At 44.2% G+C, this 20927-nt stretch overlaps 1 protein-coding gene across 7 annotated transcripts in view; it reads right to left on the reverse strand.

The window, feature by feature from the left end:
- Positions 1-13737, reverse strand: part of LOC122543942 (gastrula zinc finger protein XlCGF7.1-like) — a 29279-nt gene extending 15542 nt beyond the window's left edge. For 4 of the 7 annotated variants that reach the window (XM_043682901.1, XM_043682903.1, XM_043682902.1 and 1 more), the window contains exons 1-2: positions 13173-13402; positions 12934-13041 (exon numbers count right to left, since the gene is read on the reverse strand). In XM_043682901.1, coding sequence (XP_043538836.1) covers positions 12934-13041; positions 13173-13244 — 180 coding nt within the window. In that variant the 5' untranslated portion in view covers positions 13245-13402. The other 3 variants (XM_043682899.1, XM_043682900.1, XM_043682898.1) reach the window with 3 other exon arrangements.
- Positions 13738-20927: the final 7190 nt, after the last annotated feature.

A 20927-nucleotide genomic window follows, 5' to 3' on the forward strand; every position in this document is an offset into this window, starting at 1 on the left:
ACACACCATGGTCTGATCTGGAGTCAGACACGCTTCCGTTGCGCCACAGTTATCAACAAGTGACATCTTCTCCAAATTTGACTCAAAACAAGGACACAGCAGCTGGAGCTTTCTCCTGATTTATGAACGGTGATAACATTCATACCTCATTGTGGATTTCACCAATGCAAGCGATTGCTGTTTGCCAGAGGCAAAAAGAATGTTTCTTCACGAAGACTAAACTTGCACACAGTCTCCAGACACGGTCTCACAAATTCCTGCACAGCTGCTTGCTCCTTGCTCCTATACTCAAACCCTCTTGCAGTGCCTTCTTGTCTGCTGTAACTACATGCTTGCTTGAATGACTGATGTACAAGCACATCCAGGTCCCTTTGTACATCAACATTTCCAAACCTACCATCATTTCAAAATAACTTTGCCATCCTGAATTTTTCACCAAAGTGGATAAATTCACACTGAAACTGCAACTGCCATGCATTTACCACTCACCCAAATTGACTAAATCACTCTGAAGCCTCTTTGTGTCCTGCTCACTCACAATCCCCCTAGTTTTGTATCAACAAACTTGAAAATATTACATTGGATTCCCTCATCCAAATCGTTGATGTATGATCCTTGTTGTGTCTTACTTGTCAAAGCCTTACACTCCGAAAAAAAATCATTTATTTCTACTCTGTTTCCTGTCTGCTAATCCATTCACAATCCACATCATTAGATTCTGAACAATCCTGTCTACTTTCATTTTACACACTAACCTCTTAAGCAAGACTTTACCAAGTTATTTGAAAATTCAAACAACCCTATCTACCGATTCTATTAATTACATCCTCAAAAAACTTCAGTGGATTTATCAAACATGATTTGACTCATCCTAAATTGACAGACTGTCGCTCCAGGAGAAGATCCTCTGACTTGCTCAGTCCCCTCCACACTGTGCAGTCAAAATTCACAGACATGGTCCATGGCAGCACTTACTCCAGAACACCTGAGACTGCAATAATGCTGATCCAAGCAGCACTGCCCACATTCCATGAATGAATACACAAAACTAAGTACCCTGTTCAGTAATGCCTTAATTTTAAAATTTCCATCCTTGCTTTCAAATTCGTCCATGGTCTTTCCTTTCTATTTCCATGTGCTCCATATTTTTCCCCACAGACAGAACAGACAAATCTCAATCCTTCTCAGTCGAGGACAGATCATATTCACCTTCTCTTTCATCAAATGACTCTTTCTGTATTTGGTGTCGCTCTTCTTTCATAAGAAAATTCACAAACCCTGTGCTGATTGGGTGCAGTTCTGGTCACCATAAATGAAGGGAAGAGATTTTACACAGTTCCCTTCCCTCCTACACTCACTGTCCTGCTTCTCGCTCTGGCTCAAGCTGGCAGCCAGTTGCCCTGGAAACCTTGGCTCCACGAGGGAGAGGGGAAACAAAGGTTGGTGCAAGGCTCCTGTGTCTGCGCCATGGGCATCTGTTGACGTGACCACAACACTACCTATTGGCTGCTTCTGGTATGCCCCATAATGAACATCACAATGCAGAAGTTGTCCAGCAAAGTTCAGACTGAATCTTCATTCTTTGTGCAACATTTGGGAGCAAAGCAATGTAGAGTAGAGTAGCTTGTATTTGTCATTTCTCCCATGTACAACTGATACAGTAAAAAAAAGACAGCGTTCCTCCAGGACCGACGGTGCTACATGGAGAGCACAAACTACACAATCATACATGGCTTAAAGTGCAGAAGAAGTGCAAAACACGCAAGTCACAATGTAATAGAAGAATGATAAATAATAGACATTTTTCAAGCAGCAATTTGAAGTCGTGCAAAGCATTTCAGATGGGAAAGAGTCCGCTTATACTGTGTTAAGGAGCCTGATGGCTTGGGGAAAGAAACTGTTGCACAGTCTGCCGTGAGAGACAGAATGCTCCAGTATCTTCTGCCATTTGGCAGGAGGGAGTACAGTTTGAGTGAGGGATGTGTGTGGGGTCTTCCACAATGCTCTTAGCCTTTCAGATGCAGCGTGTGATGTAAATGTCTGTAATGAGGGAAGAGAGACCCCGAAGACCTTCTCCGTTGTCCTCAGTAACCGTTGTAGGGTCTTACGATCTGAGACGGTGCAACTCCCAAAACAGACAGTGATGCAGCTCAGGTACTCTCAATGATCCCTCTGTAGAATGTGGTGAGGATGGGGAGGTGGGCTTTCCTCAGCCTATGCAGAAAGTAGGGATGCTGCTGGGCTTTCTTGGCTATGAAGCTGTTATGGAGGGATCAGGTGAGATTGTCCGCCAAGTGTACACCAAGAAATTTGGTGCTTTGCACGATCTCCACAGGGCAGCTGTTGATGTCCAGCAGAGAGTGGTCACCCCGTGCCATCCTGAAGTCAACAACCATCTCTTTCATCTTGTCCACATTCAGAGAGAGGTTGTTGGCTCTGCACCAGTCCGTTAGACACTTCACCTCCTCTCTGGATGCTGATTCATCATTTGTGCTAATGAGACCCACTACAGTCGACATGTGCATTGCTGCACAGTCGTGTGTCAGCAGCGTGAAACAGCAGCGGACTGAGCACACAGCCCTGGGGACCCCTGTGCTCAGTGTGATGGTGATGGCAATAAAGAACAAAAAAGATTTACAGCCTTGGAACAGACCCTTTGGCCCTCCAAGCCTGAGCCAATCCAAATCCACTGTCTAAACGTATCGCCCAATTCCTAAGGATCTGTATTCTTCTGCTCCCCACCTACCCATGCATCTGTCTAGATGCACCTTAAATGAATCTACTGTGCCTGCTGGCAATGCGTTCCAGGCACCTACCACCCTAATGTGTAAACTATTTTCCTCATGTATCCCCCTTAAAGATTTCATCTCTCACTTTGAATGCATGACATCTCGTTATTGAATCCCTCATCCTGGGAAAAAGCTTATCTCTATCTACCCTGTCTATACCCTTCCTGACTTTGCAGATCTTAATCAGGTGCCCCATCAATCTCCTTTTTTCTAATGAAAACAATGCTAATCTACTCAACCTCTCTTCATAGCTCGTACCTTCCATACCAGGCAACATCCTCATAAACCTCTGCACCCTCTCCAAAGCGTCCACATCCTTTTGGTAATGTGGCGACCAGAACTGTACACAGTATTCTAAATGTGGCTGAACCAAAGTCTTGTACAGTTTTAACATGACCTGCCAGCCCTTATACTCAATACCCCGTACGATGAAGGCAAACATACCATATGTTTGTGGGCGGCACGGTGGCACAGTAGTTAGCACTGCTGCCTCACAGCGCCAGAGACCCGGGTTCAATTCCCGCCTCAGGCGACTGACTGTGTGGAGTTTGCACATTCTCCCCGTGTCTGCGTGGGTTTCCTCCGGGTGCTCCGGTTTCCTCCCACAGTCCAAAGATGTGCAGGTTAGGTGAATTGGCCATGCTAAATTGCCCGTAGTGTTAGGTAAGGGGTAAATGTAGGGTTATGGGTGGGTTGCGCTTCGGCGGGTCGATGTGGACTTGTTGGGCCGAAGGGCCTGTTTCCACACTGTAATCTAATCTAATCTAATAAAAAAAATGTCTTCTTGACCACTCTATCAACCTGTGCAGCCACCTTCAGGGTACAATGGACCTGAACTCCCAGATCTTTCTGTTCATCAGCTTTTCCCAAGGCTCTTCCGTTTACAGTATAGTTCGCTCTAGAATTAGACTTCCCAAAATGCATCACCTCATATTTTCCTGGATTGAACTCCATTTGCCACCTCTCTGCCCAACTCCCCAGTCGATCTATATTCTGCTGTATAATTTGACAGTCCCCTTTGCTTTCTGCTCATCCACCAAACTTCGTGTCATCTGCAAACTTACTGATCAGACCAACAATTTCCTCTTCCAGATCATTATGCATATCACAAACAACAGTGGCCCCAGCACTGATCCCTGTGGAACACCACTGGTCACCTTTCTCCATTTTGAGAAACTCCCTTCAACTACTACCCTCTGTCTCCTGTTGCTCACCCTCTTCATCCACCTAGCAAGAACACCCTGCATACCATGTGACTTCACTTTCTCCATTAGTTTACCATGGGGAATCTTATCAAATGCCTTCATGTATATGACATCTACAGCCCTTTCTTCATCTATCAACTTGGTCACTTCCTCAAAGAACTCTATTAAGTTGGTAAGGCACGATCCCTCCCACACAAAACCATGTTGCTGATCATTGATAAATCCATTCTTTTCCAAATATAAGTAGATTTTATCCCTCAGTATCTTCTCCAGCAACTTTCCCACCACTGGCATCAGGCTCACTGCTCTGTAGTTACCTGGAATATCCTTACTACCCTTGCTGTTCCCAATCCAGATTGACTGAGGTCTCCCAGTCAGGAAGTCCAGGATCCAGTTACAAAGAGAGGTATTTAGGCCTCATCACAAGCCTCTCGTAGCACTTCATGATATTGAATGTAAGTGCAACAGGGTGATAGTTGTTGAGACAGGACGCTGAAGACTTCTTTGGCACGGGGGTGATGGTAGCACGTTGGAACTATGGTGCAGCTCAGGGAGATGTTAACGATGTCCATGAGAACATCTGCCAGTATATCAGCTGAGCACTCTGCCAAGGATGTTACCTGGTCCAACAGCCTTATGTGGGTTAACTCTGCACAGGGTTTTCCACACGTTGGCCGTGGTAAGACACGGCCGTGGTCATTGGGAGGGGGCTGGATTTCCTCGCTGCCACAACATTTTGTGTCTCAAACCATGCACAAAAAGTTGTTCAACTCATCTGGGAGGGAGGCAACACCAGAACAAGCAGGCAATGCTGTTGTGGTTGGTGATGGCCTGGATGCCCTTCCACATGCTCTGCGTAGCACCGCTATTCTGAAAGTTACTGTATATTCTCTGTACGTATGGATGCTTTGCCTCTTTGGTGTCTCCCCTTTTCCATTTCGTTTCTCTTCTGGGAGGGAGGGGGACTACTGTTCACATGCAGCAACTTCAGGGAGAGGATGTGAATCCAGGAAGGGAGATTCTCTGGAAATATTGAATCATAGAACCTCTACAGTGTGGAAACAGGTCATTTGGGCCAACAAGTACACACTGACCCTCGTAAAAATAACCCATTCCCCTACCCCATTACTCTACATTTACCCCTGATCAGTACACCTAACCTACATATCCCTGAACACAATGGGCAATTTAACATGCCCAATTCACTTAACCTGGATTGTGGGAGGAAACCAGACCACTTGGAGGAAACCCACACAGACATGGGGAGAATATGCCAACTCCACACAGTTGCCCCAGGCTGAAAGCATACCTGGGTCCCTGGCACTGTGAGGCAGCAATACTAACCATGGTTTTAGGTATGTCTTTCTTAGATAAATTTAGAACTGAAGATGCTGGAATCCAAAGTAGACAAGCAGGAGGCTGGAGATGCACAGCAAGCCTGGCAGCATCAGGAAGTGGAGAAGTCAATGCTTTTGGGTATAGCCCTTCTTCACAAAAGGAGGTGGGGGTAGGGGGAGCAACAGATAAAGAGAGGGGCAGAGTGGTGAGGTAGTGATAGGTGAATATGGGTGGTAGGTACCACCTGCTAGGTTGATAGGAGGAATGAATCCAGTTGGTAGCTGGAAGGAGGGATTGGTCAGAGGAATGGGAGGGACGAGGCGAGTTTGGAAAGGTAGTTCGGGATGGGTGAGAAGGTTATTTCAAATTGGAGAACGCAATGTTGAGCCCTTTGGGCTGCCTGCTGCTCAGGTGAAAGATGAGATATTATCCCTCCAATTTGCTGTCTGATTCACTATGGCAATGGAGGAGACTGAGGATGGACATGCTGGAGAGGGAGTGGGAACAGGAATTGAAATGGGCGGTGACCGGGAGTGAATATTATGCACAATTCGGGTGTCCTTCCTATCAGAAGGGTGTTGTGAAACTTGAAAGGGTTCAGAAAAGATTTACAAGGATGTTGCCAGGGTTGGAGTATTTGAGCTTTTGGGAGAGGCTGAATAAGCTGGGGCTGCTTTCCTGGGAGCATTGGGGGCTGAGGGGTGACCTTAGGGAGGTTTATAAAATCATGAGGGACATGGACAGGATAAATAGACAAAGTCTTTTCCCTGGGGTAAGGGAGTCCAGAACTAGAGGGCATAGGTTTAGGGTGAGAGGGGAAAGACACAATGTAGGATATACTTCACCTGACAGTAGAGGTTTCCCAATATTTAAGCCCGCCAGACTATTCAAAATCTCTCTCTCAGCTAATTTCTTTAAATTTGATGACAGTCCTTCTTTCTGATTCGTCTCTCTCACGAGGGAACACTGACACATAATATTCATGTAGGTTTGCTCGGTGAGCTGTAGGTTTGATATCCAGACATTTCATTACCTGGCTAGGTAACATCATCAGTGGCGACCTCCAAGTGAAGCGAAGCTGTTGTCTCCTGCTTTCTATTTATATGTTTGTCCTGGATGGGGTTCCTGGGGTTTGAGGTGATGTCATTTCCTGTTCATTCCTAGAGGCCTGGCACTCCAACCACAACGCCATAAACAAAGACATAGATCTTAGATACCATCTATCAACCCCTCAGAAAACAAACAGGAAATGACATCACCACAAACCCCAGGAACCCCATCCAGGTCATACATGTAAATGGAAAGCAGGAGACAACAGCTTCGCTTCACTTGGAGGTTGCCACTGATGATGTTACCCAGCCAGGTAATGAAACATCTGGATATCAAACCTACACCTCAGCGAGCAAACCTGCACCCTAAACCTCAACCTGAGATACAAACCTTGCACATAATATTCATTTACAAATTACTGCTATTTGTAAGTAATGGGCCTCACTCTTTCCCCAGTTATCCATTAACCATTAATATACCTGTTAAACCACAGGGCATTTTCCTTTATTTTCCCTGGCTGTATTAATTCATGTTCCCCTTATAGCTATCCTTATCTCCCCATTTCCGTTCCGTCTTATACATTTACCTGAAAGCATCTTCTCCCTGCACCCTCTGGCTAAATCATATCTGGTATTATTAAAATTAACCAATTCAGAACTTTGATTTGAGGCCCATCCTTGTCCTTTTCTATAATAATCCTGAATCGTTTTTAAAACAGTTCTGTTAATTGTCTGTAAAATGCTCCCTCACTGGTATTTCATCTACTTGTCCACCTTTGTTACCTAAAGTTAGTGATAGAACCTCCCCTTTCCTTGTTGAAATTTCTACATACTGGCTTCAAAAGCTGTCTATTTTAAAAGTTCCTCTAAATCTTTCAGCCTGTGTTGACCACAGTTAATGTTCGGGAAGTTGAAATCTCCCACTACCACAACCCTATTACTTTTACACTTCCCTGAAATTTGCCTCCTTGCCTGCTCTTCTATTCTACCCATATAGGCTAATTTAAGGATTTTTCTAAGATGTCCACCCTCCTTATTGCTGTATTAACTTTCCTGAACATAATTGTGACACCTCATCTTATTTTGCCTCCTCTGCTGTCATAGCATGAAAAACAATGCCATTCAACCATATCAAACTCTCTTGCACCTTAACTGGCCTGTAATGTCAATGCCTTCCTGACTCAATTGTTGGACATTCTGTCTGGATTCCATACCCTTGCCAAGTTACGTTATATGTGCCCCAACAGTACTTCTAACTAAATTTCCAGCATTAATAAGGCAATATCTCACTCTCGATGTGTCCTCTCCCAACTGCTCATGTGAAGGATACTGATTTTCTCATCTTAAAAGGCACTCAGAATTAGAAAACTTGAGACATTGTTTTAACAAAAAGTATTATTTTTATCCCCAATAGGTAACTAAATCTGTGGTATTTAAAAACATCATCCGAAACATGGTTTGGATACAGATAACAGGAGCATCAAAATTCAATGCTGACAATTACTAGGGAACTCACTGCTGTTTACCCAATCCTGATGAACCACAAAATCACTTTACAACAATATGTAGGTGGACAGTCTTTACCCAACATAAATGTGTTGATGTACAGCGACATTGTGATCTTTTTCAAAACCTATCCTCCAGATACACAATTGTATCAACATTTTATCTGCACCATCAGCAACTTTAATAGAGCAAGATTTAATAACATTAATACATATGGCCCAATGACCAATGTTCATTCCTTGGTCTGAGGAAAAGCAAAACCCTTCGCCTGTGGTTTCTTGTGAATTTGCTGGTGTGTTCCCAAACAGCAAAGCCATTTACACAAAACAGTATGGGATCGACCCAGTATTACTTCACTGGTGAGTTAAGTTTGGATGAAAGAGTGAATCCCTTCCCACATAAGAAATAAGTGAACAGCCTCTCCATAGACTGAACAGGCTGTTGTATCAGTACATTAGTTAACTGAGTGCATGTCTCTCCCCAGTGTGAAGTCGCTGGTGTCTCAGCAGGTTGAATGATTGAGTAAATCCTCTCCCACAATCAGAACAGGTGAACGGTTTCTCTCCGGTGTGAACTCGCTGATGCTCCAGTAGTTGAGATGAGCGAATGAATCCTTTTCCACATTCAGAACAGGTGAATGGTCTCTCTTCAGTGTGAACTCGCTGGTGTCTCCGCAGGTGGGATGACTGTCTGAATCTTTTCCCACACAGGGAGCAGGTGAATGGTCTCTCTCTTGTGTGAACTCGCTGATGTGTTCGCAGATTGGATGATTGGCTAAATCCCCTCCCACAATCAGAGCAGGTGAATGGTTTCTCTCCGGTGTGAACTTGCTGATGTTCCAGTAGTTGAGAAGAGCGAATGAATCCTTTTCCACATTCAGAACAGGTGAATGGTCTCTCCCCACTGTGAATTCGCTGGTGCATCAGCAGGTTGGAGGACCGTGTGAATCCCTTCCCACACACATAGCAAGTGAATGGCTTCTCCCCTGTGTGACTGTGCTGGTGGCTTCCCAGCTGGGATGGGTAAAGAAATCCCTTCCCGCAATCCTCACATTTCCACAGTCTCTTCCCAGTGTGACTGCGCTGGCATTTGGACATTTCCGATGAATCGTAAAAGACTCTTCGACACACAGACAATACCTGTTTCGCCCCAGTGTAAACAGTGCTTTTTCCTTCAATGTCCAAAATCCTGAGATAATTAGGTTATGATAAACAGAGTCACTGTCAAATCTGGATGTGGTTTCATGTGAAGTATCTAATTGAAAAACAACCTTTTAAACACAAATGTATTGGGAGAAACCCGAAGAACACACAGGTTGTGAAATTGAGAGCAATTAATTCAGTCAGTTGTAGAGATGACACTGAGGGAAACTGCTGGATTGTCATTACAACCAAACTGGTTCATAAATATCCTTCAGGGAAGCGAACCAGTCTGTTTGCATGAAACTACAGAAAAAGATGAGAGAGACAGGTATGAAGGAGATGCATTTTACAATCTACAATTCAACCCTGTTCCTGTTTTCTCCCCATATATTTCAATAGCTCCGAAAGGCTAAAAATAATTGCAGAGTTCATTCAAGGTGGCGTTGCAGTTAAACAGGATGGTGAAGAAGGCATTTGATACACTTGCCTCTATTGGTCAGTGCATCGACTATAAGAATTGGGAGGCCATGTTACGGCTATATAGGACATTGGTTCTGCAAATTTTGGAATAGTGTGTTCAGTTTTGGTTTCTCTGCTGTCGGAATGATGTGTAAGGGTTCAGAAAAGATTTACAAAGTTCTTGTTGGAATTGGGAAATTGAGCTGCAGGGAGATGCTAAACAGGCTAGAGCTTTTTTTATCTGGAGGCTTAGGTATGATGTTAGAGAGATGTATAAAATCGTGAGGAATACAGATAGGGTGAGTAGCCAAGGTCTTTTTCCAGGGTATGGAATTTCAAAAGTAGAGGGCAAAGGTTTAAGGTGAGAGGAGAAAGATTTAAAAGATACCCAAGGTGCAATCTTTCACACAGTGTGGTGCACGTACAAAACAAGCTGTCGGAAGGGTTGCTGGAGGCAGATACAATTACAACATTTCAAATGCATTTGAATTGGTTCATGAAGAGGAAGGGTTCAAAGAAATATGGGCCAAATGCGACCAGATCAGTTTAGGATAACTGGTCAGCATAGACAAATTGGACCAAAGGGTCTGTTACCATGCTACATAACTCTATGATTAGGTGCTTAAGCAAAATGATGGAAATCCGACATCCAAAATGAGAAAAGGCTGCAATCGTACAGCAGGTTTGGCACATCTTAAATGGTGACAGGTGCAGGGACAATTGGAACTTTGAAGAAGTGTTTAGACTATCATGCAAGGCACGACAAAATAGGTTATTCACTAAGTGCTGAAAATTGGGACAAGAATAGATATGTGCTGATGTCGAGTTTGATGGGGAAATTGTGTTGTACAGTTTTATATCCGAGACCCTGACCTGATTTTGTTCTGTTTCTCTCTGTGATTCTCTCTTCTAGGAAGCAGGCAGGAGCAGCAAACAGTGAAGAATGCAAATGATATGTTAGTCTTCATAGTGAGAGGATTCGCGTACAGGAGCAGGGATAGCTTCCTGTAAGGGCTTTGGAGAGTTCACACCTGGAGTACCGTGTGCACTTTTGCCTTCCTACTCCAAAGAAGGATGCCTTGGCCATGGAGAGGGTGAATCCTTTCCCACATAAGCAATAAGTAAAGAAGCTTCACCAGACTGATTCCTGGGATGTCACGATTGTTGTATGACAAGAAACTCAATCTTTATTTAATCTTCCATTCTTTTGGCTTTGTGAGCCACCAGCTGCTTCACTAATATTCTACCTCCCTAAATCTGACCTATTTAACCCTACACTTTAGTATGGCAGGGGAACAGGAAATAGTTTAAAACCTCACCACCTTAACTAGCAAAAGACCCCATGAGGAGATTTGTCTCATCTCTGCCCAGATGCAACCGGTCAAGCTTGTACATGTCCCACCTTATCCAGGAACGGTCCCAATGGCTCACAAATCTAAACCCTTCTCTGGCACACTGTTTCTCCAGCCACATATTCATCTTATCTATCCTCTTACTCATGCGCTCGCTAGCACTTCACACTGGGAGTAAGCCTGACATTATTACATTTGAGATTCTGCATTTTAATGTATCTCCTATCTTTCAGGTATTTATCCCTCTGTTTAACTATGTCATCGGTCCTTATATGAACCACAACCACTGCCTGTTCACCTTCTCACTCCAACTGTCCTGCAGCCACTGCATGACATCCTTCATCCTGGTACCAGAGAGATCACATACCATCCTGGATTCACGTCTGACTGTAGTCCTGACTGTTTTGAATCCCCTGTCACTGCTTCCCTGGCAATCGTTTTCCTCCCCTTTCACACAGCTGATCACTGGAGACCCCTGCACTTCCTTTATGAGCCTTTTACTTTGTCTCATGGTCACCCATTCCCTTTCCACATACTGTTGTGTGACCATCTTGAGAAACTGTGTGACCACTGCTGCCTTACAGCGCCAGTGACCCTGATTTGATTCCACCCTCAGGCAACTATCTGTGTGGAGTTTGCCTGTTGTTCCCTGTGTCTGAGTGGTTTTTCTTGTGTGATCTGGCTTGCTCCCATAGTCCAAAGATGTGCAAATTATGTGGATTGACTGTGCTAGATTATCCATAGTGTTCAGTGATGTGAAGGTTAGGTGCATTAGTCATGGGAAATGGAGGGTTACAGGGATGGGATAGTGGATGGGTCTGGGCAGGGTGCTCTTCGGAGGATTTATGTGGACTCGTGGGGCCTGTTTCCACACTGTAGGGATTCTATTCTATTCTAAATGTACTGTCTCTGACATTCTCAGTGTCATGGATGCTCCACAGCGAGTCACCCACAGCTCCAGCTCAAGAAAGCAGTAGCCAGGACACACTTCCTGCATATGAAGCTGTGAGGGACACTAGAAGCATCTCTGATTTCACACAGTGTGCAACAGGAGCACACCATAGGTCTAAGGTCTCCTGCCATTAAGCCAGTTACACCCTTTAAGAGAATTTAATTCAGCTTCCTTCATTTCAAATACTTTTTTCATAATCAAAAGCTCCTGGGTATTTAAGCTGAATATTATATTTTTAAGACTGTCATAAAATTCTCTGCACTTATCACTTACTAACTGACTGTTGCCATTGCAACCCTTTTAACTTCTGAACCGGCTGAATTGAGACTGAGCATCACACTCAGTCTTGCAACTTCACCTCCTCCCAGTCTCACCTAACTTTTTGATTCAAAGCACTCAACTCCAAAGGTCTTTCATTAAGCTAAGCAGCACTCAGTGTAGCCTTGTCATTTAAATTGTCTGCTCACACCGACTCTGACTTCAGCCTCTTGTACTATTCCAATGCAGTTCATCTTTCAATTCAGTACTTTATAACTCTTCAGACTCAATGTGCTCTTCAGCAGTTTTAGGATCAGTAGCTAGTAATCAGGATCTGGAATGTTCCATCTGAAATGGTGGTGGAATTTGAGTCCATAAGGAATTTTACAGGGATATTTGCAGGTATTTGAGAACGAGGAATGTACACATTAAAATCATGAAGTGGGTGATTGAGAGTAAACATGACAGTACTTTCAAACAGACAAGATGTTATTTGGATAGCACTCAGTGGTTGGCACTGCTACCTCACAGTGCCAAGGACTCGGGTTCGATTCCAGCCTTGAGTGACTGTGTGGAATTTGCACACTCCCGTTCCCCCCCCCCCCCCCCAGTCTGCATGGGTTTCCTTCCACAATAGGCATTAGTTGGGGTAAATGTAGAGTAATGGGAATGGGTTAATGTGGGAACTCTTCAGAGCGTTGTTGTGGAAATGTTGGGTTGAAGGGCTTGTTTCCACACTGTAGGGATTCTAACATTTTCTCAGGTGCAGGGCCCAGAACTGAACACATACCCCAGGGGTGATCTGACCAAGAATTTGAACGTGTTACTCCTTTTGGATTTACGAAGATAAAGGGAAATACTTGCCCACACAGAACAGACAAACCTTCTTCCTTCCACAGTTAAATACCAATAATATTGAGATCCTGATGACTGCGCTGACGCTTAGAACTTGTTCTGAGGTCCCGATCTGTAAATCATTCTCATTAATATCCTGTAGAACGAATTCACAAAAGAAAAATTACTGACAGTTCAGAATAGAAATCTGAAAAATATAAACATTTCTCTTAGTTTCAATTTGCTGTGCATTTGTAAATACTCCTCTTCAAATCGCCCCGCCCCTACCCGGGAAGAAGCATGCGCACTGCTTCTTCTTGTCCCCAATAAAGATGGCGGCGACAATCCGGGGCCTATCATCGCTTTGTGTCCACATTGCTTCAAACGCGGGACCGGGAGCTTCTAATTCGCGTCTAGTGGCCTACACCGGTGTTCATTAGACCTCCCACAGTCCAGACTGACTCCGCTCTTCTCCCGGTGTCCACTGATCCTCCCTCTTTCCCGTAGACCCCTCCCGCACTCACTCAGGCGGCAGTGCGCAGGCAACGTTAATGATCACGTGTTGTCCTGCTCGCCCCGCCCCTCATCACAACGTCCTTTGGAGGACCAGCCGCTTCCGTTTGGTCCGCCAGCCCTGCCCACCTTCACCCTATTGGTCAGTGACATACCGTCAATCAGCCGGGCTCAAGTGTGATGTGTATGACGGGATCCCCCCTACCTTAGGCTGGGATGAGACTCATCATTTTCAGGGAATGTTGTAGTATCACAGAGCACATAGGCTGGTTTCTAATCAGCCTAGTGGAACAGTGCCCCTCTCTCTGTAGAGATGCTACTAATCTCCCCTATCTGCCTTGTGAATGGCAGTTTTGTACACTTTTCATTGCACTCATGTATTCCTACACTTGAATACATGTCACAATAAAATCTGAATCTAATTCTAAATCTCTTTTGAGAATGACAGCTGAATCTGCATCCAGCTGCCATTGAGGCTGTTCCAGATGCTCAGAGCGTGCTAATTAAATTAATCTTCACATTTTCATCCTGCATTATTTGCTAATTATCTGAAAGTTGTATCTGTGGTTAAAATTGTGACATCTGTTACCTCTCCATTAAATAGAAATCCATCTTAATTATAATTTATTCATGGAGTGTGGTCTTTGCATATGCTGTAATCACACCACTGTGCTGTTTAGCTGACAATCTCCTGCAGTCTCATTCTTATCCCTGTAATCATCTTCAGCCTCAAAATCCTCCCTATCTCTGTAACTTCCTCGCTATCTGACAAAACTCCCTATCTCTGCAATTTCAGCTTCACAATCCTGTCACTGTAATGACCTCAAACCTCCTTATCTCTATAATCCCCCAGAAATAACTCCATGGAGGCAATTATCCCTTCACCAAGTCACCCTTTATTTACACGTGCATGGTAAAAGACAGTAATTCAGCTAGCTCAGAGCCAGCTCCCAGAATGATCAGAAACCTCTGACACTCTTAGAATCCCTACAGAATCATAGAATCCCTACAGTGTGAAAACAGGCTATTCGGCCCAATGAGTCACACCAATCCTCTGACGAGTATCCCACACAAACCTATTCCACATTACTTGACATTTATTCCTGATTAGTGCACCTAACCTACACATCCCTGAACACTATTGGCAATTTAGCATGGCCAATTCAAGTAACCTGCATATCTTTGGATTGTGGGAAGGAACCGGAGCATCCGGAGGAAACCCCACTGAGGCAGGGAGAATGTGCAAACTCCACACACACAGTCGGCCGAAGCTGGAATCGAAGCCGGGTCCCTGGAGCTGTGGGGCAGCAGTGCTGTGTTTTTTAAATTTCTTTTTTTCTTCTTACCCATGTTGTGTGTGTGCAAGTGTGAAACACAGTGAAAGACACAAAGTGCACAAATCTTTATTCAAATTTCCACCACCAGGAAGAAAGGAAACACCCGAGTGGCCAGTGACAAGCAGTGCCCTTCACATCAAAGGGCAATGCTGAGCAGTGCTGTTTATATTTTTTTCTTCTTTTTTTCCTTTTTTTTCCCTTTTTTTATAGGAAAACACCCGAGTGGCCAGTGACACTCCTGTTTATTTATTTTTTTCTCTTTTTTTTAGGGGAGGGCAGGGATTAAATCCAAGACACACTCGTTCTTTTTTTTTCCCCCAAACTACCGCCTAACTGCGGTAGTGCTTATTTTTTCCCCCCAACACCCATGTTGTATGTGCAGGTTTGAGACACAGTGAGAGACACAAGGTGTATGAATCTTTATTCAATTTCCACCACCAGGAAGATAGGAAAACACCCGAGTGGCCAGTGACAAGCAGTGCCCTTCACATCAAAGGGCAATGCTGAACAGTGCTGCTTATCTTTTTTTTACTTTTAAAATTTTTTTTTAGTTTTTCCCCCACACTACCGCCTAACTGCGGTCATCCCCGTTTTTTTTTAATAGAGTTGGAGGGGGAGACACTTCTGTTTATTTTTTTTTAAAACCCCCACACTACTGCCTAACTGCGGTAGTTTATTTTTTTTAAATTTTTTTTCTTTTTGGATTTTTTTTTTACCCCCCACACTACCGCCTAAGTGCGGTAGTGCTTATTTTTTCCCCAGCACCCATGGTGTGTGTGTGCAGGTGTGAGACACAGTGAAAGACACAAAGTGCATGAATCTTTATTCAATTTCCACCACCAGGAAGATAGGAAAACACCCGGGTGGCCAGTGACAAGCAGTACCCTTCACATCAAAGGGCAATGCTGAGCAGTGCTGTTTATTTTTTTTAAATATTTTTTTTCGTAACCGGAATCTCCTGTTTATTTTATTTTTTTTTCTTTTATAATTTAACCCCCACACTACCACCTAAGTGCAGTAGTGCTTATTTTATCCCCAGCACCCATGGTGTGTGTGTGTGTGTATACGTGTGAGACACAGTGAAAGACACAAAGTGCACGAATCTTTATTCAATTTCCACCACCAGGAAGATAGGAAAACACCCGGGTGGCCAGTGACAAGCAGTGCCCTTCACATCAAAGGGCAATGCTGAGCAGTGCTGTTTATATCTGTCGGCCAGGGATCTCTGATTGGACCAGGTTAACAGCCTCAATCAGGGAACTCATATTCTGAGGTCCACCAGGCCAAACTTGTTCCAATCACAACATCCTCGAGCCTCACAAACCTCCCTAGCTCTGTAAATTCCTCCAGCCTCATCATCCTCTCTATCTCTGTAATCTCCAGCCTTATAACCCTCCCTATTATTTACTCCAACCTCATGAATCTCTGAGATAAACGCTTTTCTCTAAGACCACCCTGATAAGGATAACCCATTTTTATTTCTCCACTTGAAGGCAATTTCAGATTCCACTGCTGAGCTTCAGAATTTCCATCTGAACCACTCCACCTCCGTACCTCACTTCACTTCTTAAAGTATTGACGAAAGATAAGTCATCTACCTTAATATCTCTGACCTGGATCCAAATGTTGCTTATTATATTCCTATATTAAGAGTCTCAGAGGTATATGGTACAGAGAAAAATTCTGCAGCCTTCAGGTCTGTACCTGTTAAAAATAATCACCAACTGTCTCATTTTTCAGCACTCGATCTGCATCCTTGTGAGCTTGCACATGTGTGAATTTAAATACATCTTAAAAATTATTTTCTTTTACTTGTTTTTGTGGGATGTGGGCATCTCTGGCTTGCTAGCATTTATTACCTGTTCCTAATTGCCTTTGAGAAGGTGGTAGTGAACTGCTTTCTTGAACTGCAGCAGTCCACCTGGTGTGGGTTGACCCACAATTCCATTAGGGAGGGAATTCCAATATTTTGATCCAGCAACAGTGAAGCAACGGCAATATACTTCCAAGTCAGGATGATGAGTGGCTTGGAGAGGATCTGGAAGTTGGTGGTGTTCCCATGTATCTGCTGCCTGTGTCCTTCGAGATGGAAATGGTCAAGGCTTTGCAGGATGCTGTCTGAGGATTTTTGGTGAACTTCTGCAGTACATCCTTAGATAGCACACAGTGCTGCTACTGAATGGTGGAGGGAATGGATGCAGTGCTTTGTCTTGGATGGTGTAAAGCTTCTTGAATGTTGTTGGGGCTGTACTGCTGCAGACAGGTGGTGGATATTCCATCTTGTGACTTGTAGTTGGTAGACAGGCTTTTGGGTGTCAGTAGACGAGTCACTCACCTCGGACTTCCTAGTCTCTGACCTACTCTTGTAGCCATTGTGTTTATGTACTGAGTCCAGTTACATTTCTGATGAATTATAACTCCCAGGATGTTGATAGTAGGGGATTCAGCAATGGTCACACCATTGAATGTCAAGAGGCAGTGGTTAGGTTGTTTCTTGATGTGTTGGTCATAGCTTGGCATTTGTGTGGCACAATGTTACTTGCCACTTCTCAGCTGAAGCCTAGATATTGTTCAAATTTTGTTGCATGGACTGCTTCAGTGTCTAAGGAGTCACGAAAGGTGCTGAACACTGCAATCACCAGTGAACAATCCCACTTTTCTCCTTATGATGGATGGAATGTCATTGATGAAGCAGCTGAAGAAGTTTGAGCATAGAACACTACACTGAGGGACTCCTGCAGAGATATCCTGTAGCTGGGAGGACTAACCTCCAGCAATCACAACTGTCTTCCTATGTGTCAGGTATGATTTTACCCATTGGAGAGTTTGCCCCAGATATCCAATGTTAATAAGACTTACAGTGAGGTTCATTTCAGGTGTCATTGTGTGTTGACATCACACACTGGAAGAGAGAGCATCTGGATTTGTGAAAACTAAAGATTACCCACCCAGTGTGAAGGGTGGGAGACTCCCTGAAAGCATGGACAGTTCCAAATTGATATTGCTGCATGTCCTGCAAGTGACAGGGACCCGGGTTCAATTCCAGCCTTGGGTGCCTGTCTGCGTGGAGTTTGCACATTCTCCCGTGTCTGCATGGGTTTTCTTCTGGTGCTCTGGTTTCCCCTCACAATCCAAAAGATGTGCAGATTAGGTGAATTGGCCATGCTAAATTATCTATAGTGTCAGGGATGTAAAGGTGCATTAGTCAGGGATAAATGTAGGGAATGGGTCTGGGTGGGTTATTCTTCGGAGGGTCAGTGTGGAGTTGTTGGGCTGAAGGGTCTGTTTCCACACTGTAGGGGTTCTTCTAATTCTTCTTCCTATACTCATGACTGAGTAGTAAAAGTGATGTTGTTGAAACCTATTGGCTGTCCCCTTGCAGATTTGAGCCATTCTGATTACATTTGTCATCTATCCTGATTTTAGTCTGTGATATGCACCAAATACAGACAGGTGAGCTTAGTCTAGTTTGAGAAACATGGCTGGCATGGCCAAGTTGGAAGAAAGGGTCGACTGCTCTGCTCTTTGACTCTATGATACAAGTGATCCTGTTTAAAAACTAGATCTTCACCAATCAGGTCAGCACACTGTGTTGGATCGTGTGCATGTGTTCTCCCTCATATTTAAAAAAAAATCCCAAACCATAAGGGCTGACTTTTACTGACACACAAAACAAGAGAAGTATTTGAGCAGTTCAGGCTGCGAAAGAAAATAAGTGTTTGGGGCAAGTTCCTGGCATGGATAAAGGATTGGATGTTTGGCAGAGGAAGAGAGTGGGCTTGGAGGAGTCTTTTTTCAGGATAGCAGTCAGTGACTAGTGGAGTTCCACAGGGGTCAGTGTTGGGACCACAGTACACATTAATGATCTTGTCAAAGGAACTCAGGGCATTGTAGCTGGGTTTTCAGAAGACTCAAAAGGTGTGTTTTAAACATTGTCTAAAATTATTTCTGATGGCACAGTATGATGTCATTTTGTCCACAGGCCAGGGCTGATCCGTTTGAGTTTGGAATTCCACTTCCCTGTTTGAGGAAATGAATCAGTTACATGAGCAATGTTCTAGTTTGGCAGGGAGAATGAGGTGAGGCAGTATAAACTGTGACCAGGAATCAATGGGTAAGTAACAGGGAAAGGGGACCAATTGAGTGCTTCCTTTCCTTACTGTGACCAGGCTCTTGTTTCAAAGTCTGAAATGAAACAAGAACAAGTAGAATGGATGAAATCTTGCTTTCTGTGGGTAGGTCTCTCACTCTTGGAGGCTGTGTCTGTGCCTCCCTCTATGGTGAATGTGAGGTTCAGTTCCCTGAGGGGGCATGAACACAGTTTTACCATCTCAAACTTCAGCCCCAATCATTGTGTCATTTCAGATTAAAATATTACAGGGAAAATCTCATTGAGATGAGCTCTTGAGACGTCACGCCATGGGCCAAGTGCTAGAAACTGGAACTTGGGAGCACTTGGATGTTTGATGACTGGCAATGGCATGATGGGCTAAAGGCTGTAAAAACTCGACAATGCGACCATTTTGGAGGATAAACCTATCTCCTGTAAAGAAAAAGCTAAAAATGCTGTGTCATTTAGAGAAGATACAAACATGCTAGCTATCATCCTTGGTGGTTGAGTGGTTAAGATTTTGTGCTTTCACCACTACGGCCAAGGTTCGATTCCTTGTCGACAAATCAGGATTTATTGTGATAACAACTGGGCAACTCTAATGAGAAGCCTTGCATCATCTTAGATCAGTTCATGTCCCAAAGAACATCAATGTCAATGTCCTACACCCTTAAAGATGGGGAGTTTTCCCTTACTGTCTCTGCTCAGTCGGACAGTTCACCGTTCATTCTCCTGTAATTCTGGTTCCCAATAAGTTTCTAAAGATTAATTATGTTGGAGACTGAATTTTCTGCTCAATTCCCTTCCCATTCCCAGGGGGTTTGGGAAATTGAAAGTTGCACATGAGGACTTTGTGATTAGATTTTTTAGATTAGATTCCCTACAGTGTGGAAACAAGGCCTTCGGCCCAACAACTCCGCACCGACCCTCTGAAGGGTAACCCACCCAGACCCATTTCCCTCTGACTAATGCACCAAACACTATGGGCAATTTAGCATGGCCAATTCACCTAACCTGCACACCTTTTGAACTTCTGCAGTACATCTTGTAGATACATCTTTTGTGACTGTGGGAGGAAACCGGAGCATCCGGAGGAAACCCACGCAGACACAGGGAGAATGTGCAAACTCCACACAGACAGTCACCTGAGGCTGGAATCAAACCCATGTCCCTGGTCCTGTGAGGCAACAGTGCTAACCACTGAGCCACTGCGCCGCTTCATCATCCCTTTCCTTAATGACACTGGGACTTTGACTCAGATGTTCTCGAGTGTTATGGACCAGGCCAGACCCCCTCAAAATATTATAAGAAGGTAGCCTAGACACTAAGTTTTCTTATTTTAAAGGCCGATGTGAAGTATATATTCCAGGTGTGATGCAGCTGGTCAACCCCCTGAGCTTACAGAGTTTTTGTAAGCGCTGATATATTCAGGCTGTGGCTAAACCCAAGACATGACATATGTTGTGTCCCCCACCCGTTATCCTCCTCCAAACAAGGAGGGTTGGTAAGGTAAGGCTTTTTTCATTTATTCAATATTTCTTGGCAATTTAGAGCAGAGGGGATGGAAGCTAGAGCATTGCATGCTCCTCTTGCAAGATGTGGGAGGTAAGGATCACCACTGGTATCCCTGTTGACTTCGCCTGCGAGAAAAGCAAACAGCTCCTCACAGGCCACATTAGGGAATTGGAGTTGGATCCGGATTATCTTTGGATCGTTTGGGAGGCTGGGGAGGCGGGGGTGGTGATAGAGAGGAGTTATAGGGAGGTAGTCACACCTAATTTACAGGAAAAATGTAGCTGAGGGAGAGGAAAAAGGAATAGACAGACAGTACAGGGACAGTACAGGGACCCCCTGTAGCCATTCACTTTGGTCAGAGTAACCAGAATGCAAAGTACTGGGCTCATGGTAAAATTCTTGGTAGTGTAGATGAGCAGAGAGATCTCGGTGTCCAGGTACACAGATCCTTGAAAGTTGCCACCCAGGTTGACAGGGTTGTTAAGAAGGCTACAGTGTTTTAGCTTTTATTAATTAGAGGAGGGATCGAGTTCCGGAATCATGAGGTTATGCTGCAGCTGTACAAAA

This window comes from Chiloscyllium plagiosum, chromosome 45 (genome assembly GCF_004010195.1).
Source record: "Chiloscyllium plagiosum isolate BGI_BamShark_2017 chromosome 45, ASM401019v2, whole genome shotgun sequence".
In the NCBI taxonomy this organism is placed as follows: domain Eukaryota; kingdom Metazoa; phylum Chordata; class Chondrichthyes; order Orectolobiformes; family Hemiscylliidae; genus Chiloscyllium; species Chiloscyllium plagiosum.